At 45.1% G+C, this 16,965-nt stretch overlaps 1 protein-coding gene across 1 annotated transcript in view; it reads left to right on the forward strand.

The window, feature by feature from the left end:
* LOC310998495 (ankyrin-3-like) overlaps positions 1 to 16,965 on the forward strand; it is a gene marked incomplete at its 5' end in the record, with an annotated part of 94,715 nt that overhangs the window by 74,777 nt on the left and 2,973 nt on the right. Inside the window, 10 exons of the mRNA XM_083988585.1 lie at positions 1,224 to 8,513; positions 9,425 to 9,499; positions 9,838 to 9,969; positions 10,372 to 10,515; positions 12,821 to 14,294; positions 14,427 to 14,589; positions 14,955 to 15,029; positions 15,352 to 15,435; positions 15,569 to 15,682; positions 16,727 to 16,818. Coding sequence (XP_083844711.1) covers positions 1,224 to 8,513; positions 9,425 to 9,499; positions 9,838 to 9,969; positions 10,372 to 10,515; positions 12,821 to 14,294; positions 14,427 to 14,589; positions 14,955 to 15,029; positions 15,352 to 15,435; positions 15,569 to 15,682; positions 16,727 to 16,798 — 9,623 coding nt within the window. The 3' untranslated portion in view covers positions 16,799 to 16,818. The remainder of the gene's footprint in view (positions 1 to 1,223; positions 8,514 to 9,424; positions 9,500 to 9,837; positions 9,970 to 10,371; positions 10,516 to 12,820; positions 14,295 to 14,426; positions 14,590 to 14,954; positions 15,030 to 15,351; positions 15,436 to 15,568; positions 15,683 to 16,726; positions 16,819 to 16,965) is intronic.

Below are 16,965 nucleotides of genomic sequence, written 5' to 3' on the forward strand. Positions count from 1 at the left end.
TTTCCATTTTTACTTTCATGAAATTTTTTATTGATTTAGCTGTAGTCTCTAAAGGTCCCTTTTTTCATATACCCTTAGAATAGAATGAGATTTTACATCAATCATTTATTCACTCCACCCTACACATACTCTCTGATCATTTGTCATTCATCAAACATCTGCATGGTTTACTGTGTGTTATGCTTTGCTTACCCACCCCATGTTGACAAAAAAGTGTTACTGTTAAATTATTTTTACATTTGTGAAAACACTGGGAATCAATGTGTGTCTGTTCATTTATCATTTGAACAAAAAATGTTTCAATTCATGTTGAATAAAAATATTTTTTTGAATTGTTCTCATTCTTTTAGTGGCCATTTCACTCTTATTGGCTTTAAGACTGTGTGCGGCTGTGTATATTAATGTGGTAACAGGTTGCACTTTATAGTAACTTGATTGGCCCTACATTAAGAATATATTAGAGTGGGTGCTTTGGTATTTGTTAAATATTGGTGTACATTTCTGGGTGAACATTTTTATATTTTTGGTGCAGTTTTCACTCTGCACTTGTTATCAATACACAGAAGTCGTATACGAATTCTGCGGTACTGTATGCTTTGTTTTATCATTTCAGCCTTGTACATCTGAGGCTTACATGAAGACAATGTCATGTTGAACAATGATGACTCATTTTTTGTAAAGTGCAACCTCACATTTTATTTTAAAACCAACAACCAAAGTGGTATTATTATCGATGCTATACACACGTGGGGTCATCTCTGGCATTGGAAATGAACCTAATGGAAATTCAAACACATGTCAATAAAACATGTACAGTAAAAGGCACTGTTGCAAGGAGGCAAATAGATGAGAGCACATCAAAAGTCAATGGATTTTTTTTTCATGTCATTTTCTGTCACCTTTACCATATGTCAAACATTTTTGTTCATATACATACTCCATTCTCAGTCAGGTATATTTTATCATTAGTCACTGATTTAAGATCATCACTTTTCATATCATCTTGGATTTTTGATCAGGGACCTTTCTTACATTTCATGTAGACTAAAGTCTCCCTGTTTCAATTGTTGTGTTGTTTTAAACTTCTGTCTTGCTGTTGTGAATAATTCTGTTTCTGACTGACTCAAATTTCTCTTTCTGGTTTTTATGTTTTCTTTTAAATTATTTTACGTTACATTTTACGTTTACTCCCTTATTGCTTTTGGTTTAAATTATTGTTGAAGAAACAACTGATCGAAGCTCGCCGAGAACACAGCCTTCTAGCTACCCTCACAAACCTGTCTTTTCAACGAGATCTTATCAGGCGTGGTCGCCTGTTCCTGTCGCCGTCCCTGGCCAAGCCAAGTCTGGGTTTGGCTCCCTCTCCAGTTCGTCATCCAACACACCTTCTGCATCTCCATTAAAGTCTGTCTGGTCCATCAACTCTGCCTCCCCAATCAAGACCAACATCCCTGGATCACCTGCCTCCTCTGTTAAGTCAGTTAGTGACATGGCCTCTCCCATCCGATCCTACAGAACCATCTCCTCTCCTATAAAAACTGTAGTTCAACAAGCCCAGTACCCTACCCAGGTCTCCCCCAGTCCCTTGGCCTCGCCAGGGAAAAGTGCCCCAGACCCTACATCTATGAAAGGACTGGCTGCATTGTCTTCTAGGACCTCTCCAATTACTGCCTCTGGGGGAGGAAATGCTCTTCTTGAAAGAACATCCATGGGCATGACCCCACCAACCTCCCCCAAATCTTCTCTGAGTATGTTCAGTTCACCCCTACCATACAAGACTGTTGTAGGGGGCTCTAGTGGCACAGCATCTTCCTCCTCGCCCATAAAAACAGTCCCTGGTCTCTCCTCTGTCCGTTCTTTTGCTGCAGACGTCACTGGCCCTGCAAGAAACCTCTTCTCATCTCTGTCATCACCAATTAAAACCAACAACACTCCAAGCGCTGCGGCTCTGATCAATGGAACTGTCTCGCCTACACATTACCGCTCTTCATCCCCAACATCTCTTCTCGCCAGCAGCCTGCAAGAGAGAATACAAGCAACCACCAATGCTGCAACTACAAGTGTTAATGCAGCCTTTGATGAGGTTGAAAAAACATTTAATTCTTGTTCTGCGGGCTATGGCACATTGAAGTCCTTATCCTCTTCTGCATCCTCCTCATATCAGTCCATGAGATCTTCAGCTTCCAGTTCCCTTTATGTCCCTCTAAGATCCCCTCCTAATGCCACCACTGCTGTCACATCCAGCACAATGACTGTTCCAGTATACTCGGTTATTAATGTCCTGCCAGAGCCCCAGTTTAAAAAGCTACCCGAGGTGTCCAAGTCAGCTGCTGCCCTCCTGTCCCCACGGAAGACGGTGCCTGCTGAGATTAATCCTCAGTTGCAGTCTTCCTTTGCTAGAACTCTTTCCCCCGTCAAAACCCCTCTTTTTTCTGCTGGCCTGAAAGCAAACACCACATCACCCCTGTCATCCAGCCAAGAGATTCTGAAGGACGTAGCTGAAATGAAAGAGGACTTGATACGAATGTCAGCCATATTGCAGACAGACCCAAATTCCACAGCCAACAAAGGATTTCAGTCTGATTCTCCAAAAGAGGCTAAGATAGAGGACGAGGAGCCGTATAGGATTGTGGAGAAAGTCAAACAAGATTTGGTTAAAGTGAGCGAAATCCTTACAAAAGATTCTGTGAAGGATGGTAGGGTTTCTCTGGCAAGGGGTCCCTTGGACGATATTCACTTCTCAAAAGTACAAGTGGAACAACCACCGAGCAACTGGAGCTATCCACCAAGATATGAGACTGTGGTTCCTCAGGTCAAATCAAAAACAATACCAGATAGAGATTTCAATCTCTCCAAAGTGGTTGACTACCTGACCAATGATGTTGGTAGCAGCTCTTTCTCAAAAATGCATGACACAAAGCATAAAACAGATGAGGGCAGGAGAGAAGGAGAGGGCAAGGAGAAGCAAAAACGTGTGCTAAAACCCACAATAGCAGTTCAAGAGCACAAGCTCAAAATGCCTCCACCCAACATGCGTTCTTCACCTTCAGAAAAAGAGATCAGTAAAGTAGCAGATGCCCTTTTTGGAGCAGACACTGTGCTTGAATCCCCTGATGATATCTCACATGAGCAGGATAAAAGCCCCCTCTCAGACAGTGGCTTTGAGACCAGGAGTGAAAGGACGCCCTCTGCCCCTCAGAGTGCAGAAGGCCTGGGCCCCAAGGCCCTTTTTCAGGACATCCCAGTTCCCCCAGTGATCACTGAGACTAGGACTGAGGTTGTCCATGTCATTAGGAGCTATGAGCCCCCAGAGGATAACAAGCAACTTGCAATGGAGGATTCACATCCCGTCAGATATATTGACTCAGATTCTAAAGGGCATCTCAATCAAGCTACATTAAATCCAGAACAGAATAAATGCTATTCAATAAAAGTCAGCCCTGATGAGGATCCAATGGGAAAAGGGATGAGAGTAAAGGAGGAGACTCACATCACTACCACCACCAGGATGGTGTACCACAAACCACCTGGCAAAGAAGCAGCATCTGAAAGGTGTGAGGAAACTATGTCTGTGCATGACATAATGAAGGCTTTTCAGTCTGGCAAGGACCCTTCAAGAGAACTGGCTGGACTGTTTGAACACAAGGCTGGAAATGAGGAATCACAAAGAGTCCTTGAAGACATCAACTCAAAACCCAAGGTTGAAAGAATAATTGAGGTTCATATTGAAAAAGGCAACAAAACTGAACCAACAGAGGTCATCATCAGAGAGACAAAAAACCATGCAGAGAAGGAAATGTATTACTACCCAGGGAACAGACATGAAGAGGAGGAGCCTGAGGAATCACTTCCAGTGTACCTCGACTCCCCCAGAGTGAACACACCGATGTCACAAGAGGAAGACAGTCGCCCTAGTTCAGCGCAGCTTATGGCAGATGACTCCTACAAAACACTAAAGCTACTTAGTCAGCAATCTGTAGAGTACAATGAGGATGAGTCGTCAGAGCTTAGGGGAGAATCTTATAATTTTGCTGAAAAAATGCTACTCTCTGAGAAATTTGACCAGTCTCATTCTGACACAGAGGAATATCTGAGAGATAGATCTCGTTTCCATTCGCCAGACAGAAGCCATAGTGAGGGTAGATCAGTTGGGCCAAGGACAGAGTATGTCTTCAGGTCACCAAGAAATGTGTTTGACAAATCTGGAAGAATGGCCAGTGTTGATGATAACTATGACAAATTGACACTTTTGCAGTATTCTTCTGAGCCTGGCAGCCCAAAGCAATCTGTTTGGATGCGTGTGTCAGATGACACACAGATTAAGGAGAGAGAACAGCTTATGTATGAGGACAGAGTGGACAGGACTGTAAAGGAGGCAGAGGAAAAACTCAGTGAGGTATCTCAGTTTTTTCGTGACAAAACAGAACAGCTTAATGATGAGCTCTCATCTCCAGAGAAGAAATCTCGCAGACCAGACTTCAGGGAGTCGAGATCAGGGCCAAGTTCTACACACAGTAGTCCAGAGAGGTCACCCTACAGGAATGGGGGTAGTGGAGAAGAGTGGAGCAGAGAGAGGCTTAGAGACAGGTTCAGCTCCAGTGACAGAAAATGTGCCAGCTTACCCAGCAGTCCAGAGAGGAGGGTACTGCTGCAGTTCAGCGATTCCGACCCAAGAAAACAGGGGGATGGCAAATCACAGGGAAGCACAGGTGAAGGCTCTAAACCATTTCAAATGTCTTCCTCGAAAGTGAGCGCAGTGAGGCTAAAGTTTGAGCAAGAGGCTCAGAGGCAAGACAGGACTTCTCAGGGTGGCCCAAACTCAAATCCTCCCATTAGGAAACTCCAGGAAAGTAAACTACCTGTGTATCAAGTGTTTGCTGGTCCCAATGTTCCAAAAACACCAGACAGTCCAGGAAACCAGAGGAGATGTCGAGATAGTGACTCAAGTAAGTTTTCACCCAAGCATGAGAACAGTGGAAAAGATCAGGAGGATAAAAAGTTATTCAAAACATGGGAGAGCCAAGGGTATGGGAGCTATAAACCCCAATCTCCCAAACTACCACATTCAATAATCCACGATTCTATGAAAGATGGCAATAATAGTGACTCCCAAAGACAAGAAACGACAAAGAAAATAATCTACACAGAATTTGTTGTTCGTGAAAGTCCAAATAGCAATGATAGTCTAAAAAAAAACTCGGAATCACAAATTCCTGTTAGAAAATCGTCTAATTTCTCAGAAAATCACAAATCCACCTCTTTAAAATTAGATGCCTCTGTTGAACCATTTGAGAAGGTAGGGTCTCATATACCTTCTTTAGCTAGTAATAGGTTACACAGTAGCTCTGAATCCAACAAGTCTACTCGTGGCTCATCAATAGAGAAATCCACAGACTCATCAGATGGTAGCCAGTCAAATGTAGTCTGTAATGGTGTTGACCAAGTAGAGTATTTGGACCAAATAACTCCTGTAGTTGTCACAGAGGGTTTCAAAGACATTAAGCCCTTACCTGTGTATGTTAGCATCCAAGTAGGAAAACAGTATGAGAAAGAAACGGCCTCGGGGCAGCTGGGAACATACAAAAAGATAGTGAGCCATGAGAGTAGGACAGTGCATGAGACTAGGGGTGCATTTTACACTGTTAAACAAAAACAGTCTCCATCTCCTCAAGGAAGTCCAGAGGATGACACTCTAGAGCAAGTGACTTTCATGGACAGCTCTGGGAAAAGTCCTGTTACCCCTGAGACCCCCAGCTCAGAGGAAATGAGTCTGACCTCAAGAACACCAGAGTCTGTAATAGGCTCCATGCTTGGCATGCCAAGCCCTATCCCAGAGGAGTCAGAGGAGGAAGAAGGAAAGACCTTCATCTACAAGGAGCCCTTGAAGGTAAAAACTAAGCCATCTTCCTCAGAGAGTCACAGTAGAAAACAGGATACAGAGAGACAGAAGTCAAAGGAGAAAAGAGTGGCTTATATAGAGTTTCCGCCTCCTCCTCCTTTAGAGACAGAGCAGTCTGACCCTGAGAAAAAAGGGTCTTGTGCTTCATCTGAGGCAGAGACAGAGATGATGGAGGTGAACCTCCAAGAGGAACATGATAGGCACCTCTTAGCTGAGCCAATCATCAGGGTACAGCCTCCATCCCCGATTCCCCCCGGAGCTGATAACAGCGACTCGAGTGATGATGAGTCTGTCTTCCATCCCATCCCCATCAAAAGATACACCTTCAAAATGAAAGAGGAAGGAGACAAACGAACAAAACAGAAGCGAACAGAGAAAAACGGAAACGGAAACGGAAATGGAAATGGAAAGGAGTCTGGGATCAATGGTGAAGTAAAGGGGGAGGATGCTGACTTTGAGCAAAATGGCAATGACCAGTCGATCACTGACTGCTCAATAGCAACCACTGCTGAGTTCTCCCATGACACGGATGCAACAGAAATAGACTCTTTAGATGGGTACGACCTCCAGGATGAGGATGATGGACTGAGTGAGGACCCTAAAACATCCAGTCTCTCTAATGATGGAAAAACAACCGATCGCTCATTTAGTCAGTCCAAGCTCGAAGTGATAGAGGAAGAGAAATGTGAAGAAATGGGGGATAATGGAAAGTCTAAAACCAGCACTTCCTCAGCAAAAAGCAGTGGAGATGAAAAAGATTATACCCTCGAGGGAAGACATCCAGATAGGCAGGGCTTTGGAGATGACTACTTTGCCTACCAACTTGAAGAGGAGCTGAATTCAACCTTCAAAACTGTTGCCACTAAAGGTCTGGACTTTGACCCCTGGTCCACCAAAGGGGGTGATAATGAGGGAGTTTATGAGGCTAAATCAAAAGAGGAGGATCCCAAGCCCTTTGGTTTATCGGTGGAGGACAAATCACAGGCTACAACACCTGACACAACCCCCGCTCGAACACCAACTGATGAGAGCACACCGACTAGTGAGCCTAACCCCTTCCCTTTCCATGAAGGGAAGATGTTTGAGATGACCCGCAGTGGTGCTATTGACATGAGCAAGAGGGACTTTGTTGAAGAGAGGCTTCAATTTTTCCAGATTGGTGAGCATTCCTCTGACCCTAAAACAGGGGAAAAGGGGAGAGGGGGCAAGATCCTGGGGGTAGTATCCTCTCAGTCAAAAACAGGGGAGAGGGCCACAGTAGATGGGAATGTGAAAGTTATAGATACTACCACAGACAGCAGCACTACACCAACAACACCAGCAGCAGCAACAACAAAATGCAGCCCTGCACAGCCTGGCAGTGACACTGGCTATACCGGTACTGATGCTCCCTCCTGTGAAGCCATAGCTGAGACCGCCTCCTCATGTACAATCACAGCCTCTAAGGTTGATCCCAAATTACGCACTCCAATTAAGATGGGCATAGCTGCCTCGATAACTGTGAAAAAAGACTCAGGGGATCTCACAGATTGTAAAACTGAGCTGTCAGAGGGTCAGATGGTGCCAGAATACATCAGCATAGAGGGTCAGTGTACAGAGAGTCAGTCTAGCAGACATGCTGAGCCCAAATCAGAGAGAAGAGATTACCCTTCTGAAAACTGCAACAACAACAATAACCTCGAGTCCTCAAGTGTTCAGGCCAATTATATTCAGTGTGGTAGCGTGGTGTTTAATTTGCAGTCCTCCTCTGAGCCCACTCTTCAGAAAGCCAGCAGGATAGAAACACTGTGTTGTAGGGATTTAGAAGAGAGGGTAGATGTACACAACAGTAATCAGGCACAAGAACAGAAAAGTGAAACAGTTAAGGAAAGTGAAGTGAAGCAGCCCAGGTCGAGGCTACCAGTCAAAGCATCAGGGTGGTCATTTCACACGCAGGGAACAGCCATAGGCAAACAGAAGCCCAAACGAGCAGTAACAGTTGAGGTCAGGAAAAGAGGAGAGCCAGCCATAGCCAAAGTAGAGCCCAGGTCTAGAATACCGATCAAGGATGTTAAAAAGAGCAGCCCAGCCGCAGCCGCAGCTAGCACACTTGTTTCAGTTCGGGTTACCTCACAGCCAAAGAGGGCATTGGACTCAGAGAGAACAGCCATACAGTTGCCCTCAAGGCTCCCACTGAAGGACAGGCATCAGGTCAGCAATGTCACAAATGAGGGAGCACGTAGACAGGACAGGCAGGAAAACCCTAGTGAAATTTGTAAGCGCACCATCGAATACTTTAAAGACATTAGCGGGGAGACGCTAAAGTTGGTGGACCGCCTGTCAGACGAGGAGAAAAAGACGCAGACAGAGCAGTCGGAGGAGGACAGCACCTCCCGGAGCACCTCTCTGTCGGACGCCTCCCAGCCTTCCCAGCCCTCCCAGCCCTCCCGCTCATCCAGGTCTGGTAGAGGTTCGAGGGCTGAGGCCGGGGCCGCGTCCGTAAGGGCAAAGGTGGCGACGACGGACAGGGCCTCCGGCAGTGAGAGGAGCAGGAGGAGTAGGCGGACTGGTGGGAAGGAGGGCAGTCAGGGACTCACAGGGTCTCGAACGCCTCCCATCGCGGAGATCAAGCCTAGTTTGTAAAACTTTCACACTATGTTTAAAATACATCTATATATTTATATATTTCACTTTTAGTTGCATGACATCGTTGTGATCGTTTAATGGATTGACTGGAATGCCTGTGGCGTGTTTACATATTCTCTTCAGAACAGTAGCTGTCATTTAAATTTATTTTTTTGTCATTGATGTACTGTGTACTGTATTGTCCTTGTTGCAAGATTCTCTTCCCTCTGTTCCCCTCTTTCAACCCCTTTTAACCCCCGTTTGGTAGCGTGAGCATGCCAGTAGTAGTGACTGGTCCACTGGCACAACCAGTCCCTTGTTTGACAACTTCCTGGTCTGTCTGTCTGTCTGTCTGTGCGGGGTGGCTATCAAGTTATAGTAGTTTGTTCTTATAGAAATTTCCATGTTCTCAATTGTCTTTTAAACTAACTGGTGTTGGCAAAGAACACACAAAAGCGTCTTCGCATGTCAACATTTTAGATCCTAACATAGACCTTTCCACCCTAGATTTGTAGAACTACGAGTCTGTCGTTGAGAGTCCTGTTATGCTTTGTTTTGTGTGGTTCTCATGACAGTTACTGCCTGCTTAGAGGATACATACCACAAACAGTCACAGAACACCACTTAATCTATGAACATAATTTAAGTTGCTCATAATGTCTCCAGTGTGAAATATCCTTTTCTTGTCATCCTGTGGAAATTATTGAACCTAGACTACAGTAATATGCTAAATATTGTTATTGCTATTTTTGCAAATGAACACATAGGCTTTTAACACAATCTTGATTCATTTTCTTTACTCTGATAAAGAGGTGGCCAGAAAAGGAAAAATACGTACACCTTTATTTTTCTCTAAAATTACTCTATAGGGGGAGAGGAATGTGAATGGTATTGATAAGACATTATCTTCTTTCTCCCCAGGTCCCCAAAGTCCTTGTGAGCGGACAGACTTGCGCATGGCTATCGTTGCAGATCACCTGGGACTCAGTTGGACAGGTGGGACACATTCTCTGACTCTTAAGTTCACTTTCTTTCGCATTCTCAAATTTCCTGGCATTTACTGCCATCTTCAGGCCAACAGAATGTCCTACAAAGCATTGTACTTTTAAATGTAGCCCTCAAAAGAGGAGCCTAAAAAACAAGTGAAATTTAAAATGAGTGATGAAGCAATTTACATCATGAATTGTTTATCAGGTAATACACATATCTGTATGGTAATTTCACCACTGTGTGTTTGCACTGCACTCTGAGTAAACTCTGGCAGACAATTAAATACGTAACTGTCCTTGAAAGTTAGAGAATTTGTCTGAGTTGCTATTTGTATCCCATCACAGAGCTGGCCCGGGAGATGAACTTCACAGTGGATGAGATCAACCACATCAGACTAGAGAACCCCAACTCTCTGACAGCACAGAGCTTCATGCTACTTAAGAAATGGGTCAGTCGGGAAGGGAAAAACGCCACAAGTAAGATTATTTTTATGTGTAAAAATGTTGTTTTTTCTCCTCTCCTGCTTTCTCTCTGCTGTCTGTCTCCTTTTTCAGAAGATTAACTTGTGCTAGCTCACAAAATTGCTAAGTTTTTTCCCGAAACATCTGTGTAGTCCATGACAGCTCTTCCTGTCTCTTTTCCTGTCTATCCTCTTCACTCTCCTTTTATCTATCTTTTATCTATCTTTTACTCATGCTCATATCTTAACCGTTCAGACATCAAACAACCATATTTGCATTTATGGTTTGTTTGTTTTTGCATATTTTGTTCTAGTAAAATATTGAGATAATCAGATTTTCTCTGATCTCCAAACTTTGTTTTATAATTTCTCAGGTGACTTAATTACATTTTTTTTGTCATCTTCTTTTACTCCACAGCGGATGCCTTAACTACAGTGCTGACCAAAGTCAATCGGATGGATATTGTGACTTTACTGGAGGGCCCAATATTTGACTATGGTAACATTTCAGGCACGAGATGTTTTGCCGATGATAACGCTGTTTTCCGGGATCAGGCTGATGGTAAAGTTTAGCTTTGTCTAGCTGACCTCTTACCTCTCCCTGCTACCTTTTGTGTTGTGCCAATGCATGGATCACATGCAAATAGTCCTAGTGCACATCTCCAGATAAACTGATTTACTGTTAGATATGGATTTTGTTTGGACAACTGGCGCCTGCTGTTTCCCAAGTCCATTCCTGATTTCTGATCTCATATTTTACAGTTTATACACCAAGTACTCTGCTTTGATCTGCCTTGCTTTTCACTGTAAAGCACTCACGTGAATTGGCATGTATTTAACCATTTATATGAATTGGGTCTTGCTGGGGGTTAATATGCCTCTACAAATCACAAAAGTGTATCCAGTTGTCACAAATGAGCAATATCCGCTGTTAAAATCCCATTCTAATGCATGCAGCATATTGCATACCTCTTTCAATGTTTTTCAATTAATGTCTGACTTCAGTAGAAGTTATATAATCCTGTAGAGTCTGCTTTCCTCTCTTCGTTTAGCATAGTTCTCCTAGTTCTCCTCCAGTTCCTCTGAGCCTTCCTTGGATAGATGAGAGAATCTCTTCCTCTGTGAAACCAGACTGCCTCCTCCTCCTCCTCCTCCTCCTACTCCTCCTCCTGCCTCCCATCACCTCCCCACAGCAGTACCCACTGCTGATAACAGCACATAACAGCTCTTAACAAGTTAAGAGTCATAGTTGCTGATATCTCCGTGTGCCCTCTCCTCATCCATCCCTCACCTGCCACCCCCCCCTCCACAAATCACTCATTATTCATATTCATTCATTGTCTTGTTGTGCACGCATGTTTCAAATTAAACCATATTTCATGTATTCTTTTCCCTCTTTCTCCAATGCACGTTTGGTCTTTTTTTTTTTATCTCTTCTGCATGTCTGGCCTCATCCCTTTCCCATAGTTTCCGTGATCATCCCTTTAACTCCCAGAAGCAATGAATCTGCCTTCATCCTGCAGACACCCAGCCCCCTCTTTCCGACACAGACCCCAACGCCCCCACCCACTCCCCTCTCACCTAACACAGCACTCCACTGCCATCCCTTGACCCCACGTCGCTCCCCGAGTTATGAGTCCTCCATCTCGCTCAAAGACTTGGCACCTCCGGCGGCGTTTGAGCCGCCGCGGTTCGACTTCCTTTCCCCTCAGTGTCCCCCTGCTGACCCTCGTCAATCCCCCGCCTTTCCTTTCTCGCCCCACCCATCCTCCCCAATCCCCCTCATTACCTCACCTTTACCTTTGTCACCTACTCCTACCTCAGCTCCATCCTCTCCCACCCCCAACACTTCGCAGCTTCTTGAACCAGCCGCCTCTGAACCCTCCTCCATCGCCCCTCACCAATCTGAGCCCACCACCACCACACCCGTTTCACCCCTCCCCTCTTCATCCGTAGGTAAAGCTTCACCTTCTGTCCCTGCCTCTCCAAGCAGAGAGTCCATAGTAACACAGCTGGCCTCCTCCTCCTCCCGCCCCGTCTCCCTTGTGTCCTTGTCTCCTCTCCCTCCCATCTCTCCCTCGGGGTCCCGTTGTCCGAGCCCCGGTCCTTCCTCCCCTCCGCTCCGCTCCTTGTCTCCCTGTCCTGCTTGCCAGTGTGCTTATTCGCCCTCCATTCCTCCACCTCCCGCTCGAACTCCCACTGACCCTTCCACGACAGAAATATTCATTTAGCATACTCTGTCCTGTATCTTTCTCCTCCTCCACCCTAATTTCTGCCCACATCTCTCATCTGTCAGCTATCTCATGTGAGCATGTAACAGAACACCCTGGCAAATATCTAACATCTTGCAAATATCTAACATCTTGCAATCGTAACAGCCCACGCTACGTGATTAATGTGGCCTTATGTCACTAATGTGTCCCACTTTCAACGTCTTACCTCACCACAGCTGTTGAATGAAGGCTCACTAAAAAGCAAAAACAATTACTGACAAAACATCACATTGCTTTTATGATTGTTATCAATTTGAATGTATTTCTTTATATATCTTTAATACATCTTTATATTTTTTATTTGTGTTCAATTTGACATTTAAAAAATTATACATAGATTGTCCCATATGTATTTATTATATTTTCCTGCATATGTTTAAGTTTGGCTTAGTCATACTGCTATTACACACCATCTCAGCTAGTGGGTGTCTGGATACATGCTTTGCACTTCAGTCCCTGTGCCATTGTCAGCTCATACGGTGTATGTGTTAAGGTGTGTGTGTGTGTGTGTGTCTGTTTTTCGGTGTTATATTCTTTTGTGGCATGCTTTGGTGCGCGTATATGTCTCTACATTTGTCATCCTGTCACCTACAGATTATCAGAGCATTCTAGCGGAGCTGCAGTCCCCCGCTGCACTGCACTCCGACCCCCACTTCCTGGAGCCCGAACTCCCCGTCACCCCAAACCCTTCCCTTGCCCACCATCAGCCAGAGCCAGACACCCCTTTGCTGGCCGAATCCCAGCCTCAGCCCTTGCCCTGGAGCCCGGAGATAGAGCCCGGTAGCGGAGAGCCAGACAGCCCCCCTAGGAGCCCCCCCAGACCCTGTGAGCTTGCCCTTTCCTTCCCAGCCTTTGAACTCCCTGATCCTGTCCCTCCTAAGGTCAGAAAGCCCCACATCGCTCTGAACGACCAGCTGCTGTTGAGCGAGGAGGAGGACAGGTCTTGTCATGAAATGGAGCTGAGCCACAAGCCCAGGTCGCACTCCTTCCCAGCGATGTGCGAGTTAGACATTGACATGGCTTACTCCACGTCTTCCCCTTCGCTGTCATCAGTGTCATCTATAACCCCCTCATCGCCCGACAGAGCGCAAATAGGAGACGGAGCGGTGCGGTTCGGTGCCCCCAATGGGATACAGGAGGATGTAGGTTTGAAAGGAGGGGAAAAGAAAGTGACAGAAGAAATAGAGAAGGTTGTTGAGTCGGTTGCAACAGAGGTAGCGGAGGGCAACGAATTAGTGGAAAAGTGGGTGGAGCGAGACCTGATTGAAAATGTGGAAAGAAAGTGTGAGTTGATAACGAAAGATAGGTCTAAGCTGGCAGAGGAAAATAACATTTTGGTTGAACAGAAGGAGGGATCTGCAGAGGAAGAGAAAGATGTGATAAATGAGCAGGTTGAGGATGAGAAGGAGGGTGCAGCATGTAAGGCGGAGGAGGCGGAGGCGGGGGAAGATGTGCAGAATCTGTCGGAGGAACAGCAAAATCTGATGGAGGTTTGGCATGAAGAGGGAGAGGGGTCTACCACGACAGAAGCAGTGACTGTCAGAGAGATTATTGATGAAAAACCAGAGGTACAAAAAGTGGATGAGGGCAGTGAGGAAATGGTGTACGAGGGCGACACAGATGGAGAACTGCAGTTGAAGGATGACGGAGGGTTGTGTGGCAGTGAAAGAGATATTTGCGGGGCATCAGAAGAGGACCAGGCGGCCGATGACCAGGCTGTAGCCCGTCTCTCCCCTCGGGCCTGGGTTGAGGCGCTTGGCGAACTTCAGTCAAGCGAATCTGGATCCAATGAGGAAGAGGAGGAGGGACACGGAGAGAAACAAAGCTTATCCGAGGCACTGGGATCTCTGTTGGAGGAGGAGGTGAAGAAAGAAGAAGGCTCAGAGGAGAAGGAGGAGGACGAAGAGATGACCGAGGCCAGGGCTCAGGAGATTCTTGATCAGGTTGAACAGGCAGAACAAGACTTGTGTTCAATTTCAGGTTGGCACAGCGATTCATCCAGCGTCAATGTGGAGCCGCCAACGCCAGGCCGCAGTGTCAGCTCAGACCTGCTGGACAGACGGGAAAGGTGAGCCTCTAGGATATCCGACAATATGCTGCCAACCTGAATTTGAAATCTATACTGGTTCAGAGATCATGTGTTTTTTTTGTACAGTATCCTGTGACTACAACACATTTTTTTTTATTTCTTACCCAACAGCCAAGAGAACTCCAGTGACTCCATCACATCCTCGTCGAGGGGCGAATCAGGAAGGTCCCGACCGAACGGCGACAGCTCGAAGCACTCACCTCAGGGCGGCTCCTCGGAGTCATCGAACGGCAAAAAAGAAGAGGGAGCGCTGGTGTCGGAGAAAAAAGTCCAGGTAATGTTTCGAGCAATAACAAAGACGAGCACAATCAAATGAAAATACTCTAAGCAGTAGTTGTAGTGCAGTGTAGAAAATGATCCTCTTTACTCTCTGTATCTACTAAAGCACTGTACTGCACTGTGGTGCTGTTATTACAGGTGAATTGTCTAAACCTATTGTATGAGTTGTGCTAAAGAACATGTTTTATTTCAGGTTTCTCTTGTTTTGGTCCAGCAGACCATGATGGAGATGAAGTAGGCCTACATAAAGGCTTTGTGTCTCTTATAACTAATACTCATGCCTACATGTGCTTCTCCCTCCTCCTGACTCCGTGTATGTGTTTATGTAACGACCTCATAATACCTTTCCCCCGGCAACAGGTTAGTGTAGATTCTGGTTCAGAGGAAGAACAGACTGTAACCACCAGAATCTTCAGACGGCGTCTCATTTTAAAGGTACACTGAAAGGCTGGTGTAGAAGAGCTTGGCTGGGCCTTTGTTTGAGTTGGTTTGGTTTGGTTTGCCTTGGTTTAAACCGATCAGTCTGGTTTGCAACATAGTAGTTGTGCTTGGTTGCAGGTAGTTCTACTCCTCTTTGTAAGTGTGGATATACGTGGTATTGTTTGAAGACTAACCTAGTGCTCAGCTTCTTTCTGACATGGATGCTCGTCTCTCTCGCGATGCCGTTTCGGTGTGGTGATGGTGAAGTTTTGTTTCATTAGCTCTGAATCCGTCGTTTGTGAGCATATGTTCATGTCCTAACCACACATGCTTACAGGGTGAAGAAGCAAAGAATATCCCTGGCGAGTCTATTACAGAGGAACACTATATGGACCATGATGGTAACCTCATCAGTAGAAAAGTAACGTACAACTTCATATTCATTTCCATTGTCCATTCAGCTCTGAATTAAAACCGCACCACGGGTAGAGATGTTTTTACAAAAGCAGATGAGATCTTTTCTTCCTTTGTCGACACTCTTCTGCATTGATCAGGTGATCAGGAAGGTTATTCGGAGGGTTTCTACACCCACACCGGAAAACCAACGAGGTCACGGGTGGCACCGAGACCTTCAGGGCAGTCCCCTTCTGCGGGAGGACGGGTCTGAGGTTGGCAAGAAGACACCTAACTGTGTGCCGTGGTTCAAAGTCTAACCTAAATGGGAGGCCTTGGGATGCTGTTATCCTCCTGTCCAAAAACAATCAGCTTGTGGGATGTTCACAGCTAATGCAGATGTTTGATTTAAAGCTGCACCGTGCAAGAGTATGAGTTAAAAAGCACCAAATTTATCTGTGTGTATCTTAGAGACCCACTAGCAGGTCCATCAGAAATGAATGTCCTTTGGCCAAGCAGTGTTCAAACCTGCAGTATTTCATTGATATTATTTCTTATGATTTGAAATAAGTGGTGTTTATTAAATAGAAACATACGTATATAAAAGTCCACACAGCACATATTATTGGTGCTTATTTAGGAGAAATTGGGTTTACAGAAAGACCCAGCACAGTTTATTTACATCGGATGTTAATTCAAGGTATTGAAGACCTCAGACAGACATGTCACTGCTCTTTGTGTGCAGCTTTAAGTCAAACAACTGGTCTAAATTGACTCAGTTAGATGTGATCATGTTTACACCCAGTGCTACAGGTCATGTTGTGACTTGATTAGTTGGTTTGGGATAACGCTCCTCATTATTTCTCTTCTGGGCAAAAATGTCACCATTTGAAGTGCAACCTTGCATTTTGTGTTTTGACATTGTGTGGTGTCCATTGTTTTTGCATAACAAAGGGGGATGCTGACTGGGTTGTTTTAATGGTGTTTTGAAGAGTTCAACTGATTAGTCAACAGTATGACTAATGAGTCCCTTGACTCTGGTGTGAAAATACAGTGTGACTCTTTGCTTTTCTAACACTTAATATCATTTTTCTTCTCCCAGGTTGTCTGGTTGGTGTGTGGCTCTGGTCCTAATCAAATTCCTTACAATAAAGATGCTACTAACAGTTTCAGATTTGTACAGTGTGTCTAGTTCACTTCCTCCTTTATCTCACTCTGCTGTTACAGGCTTGTGTGTTTGTTTGCCTCTTGTTTTCCTCCCTCCAGATGACAGTTATACTGTGTCTCAACTGTGTATTTCTTTGTGTTTGTTTTTCCAGCAAGGAGATGTTTCACGGAATAGCAGGCGGAAGGATGACAGAAGGTCAGGAGATAAGAAGTTCCACTCATAGGGATAGTTGTGCTCCAACAGGTAAAGTATCTTCCTGCCTCTCTCTGCAACACAACAAGCACCTCTCCTCATTGATGCATAGGCCCTGTACTTGAGTCTGCGTATATACCGGTACTTTATTCTCTTCTCATTAAGTACATTGCACTCAGTAACGCCTTACTTAAAAGG

The sequence above is a fragment of the Trachurus trachurus genome (assembly GCF_905171665.1).
Source record: "Trachurus trachurus genome assembly, chromosome: 15".
In the NCBI taxonomy this organism is placed as follows: Eukaryota; Metazoa; Chordata; class Actinopteri; order Carangiformes; family Carangidae; genus Trachurus; species Trachurus trachurus.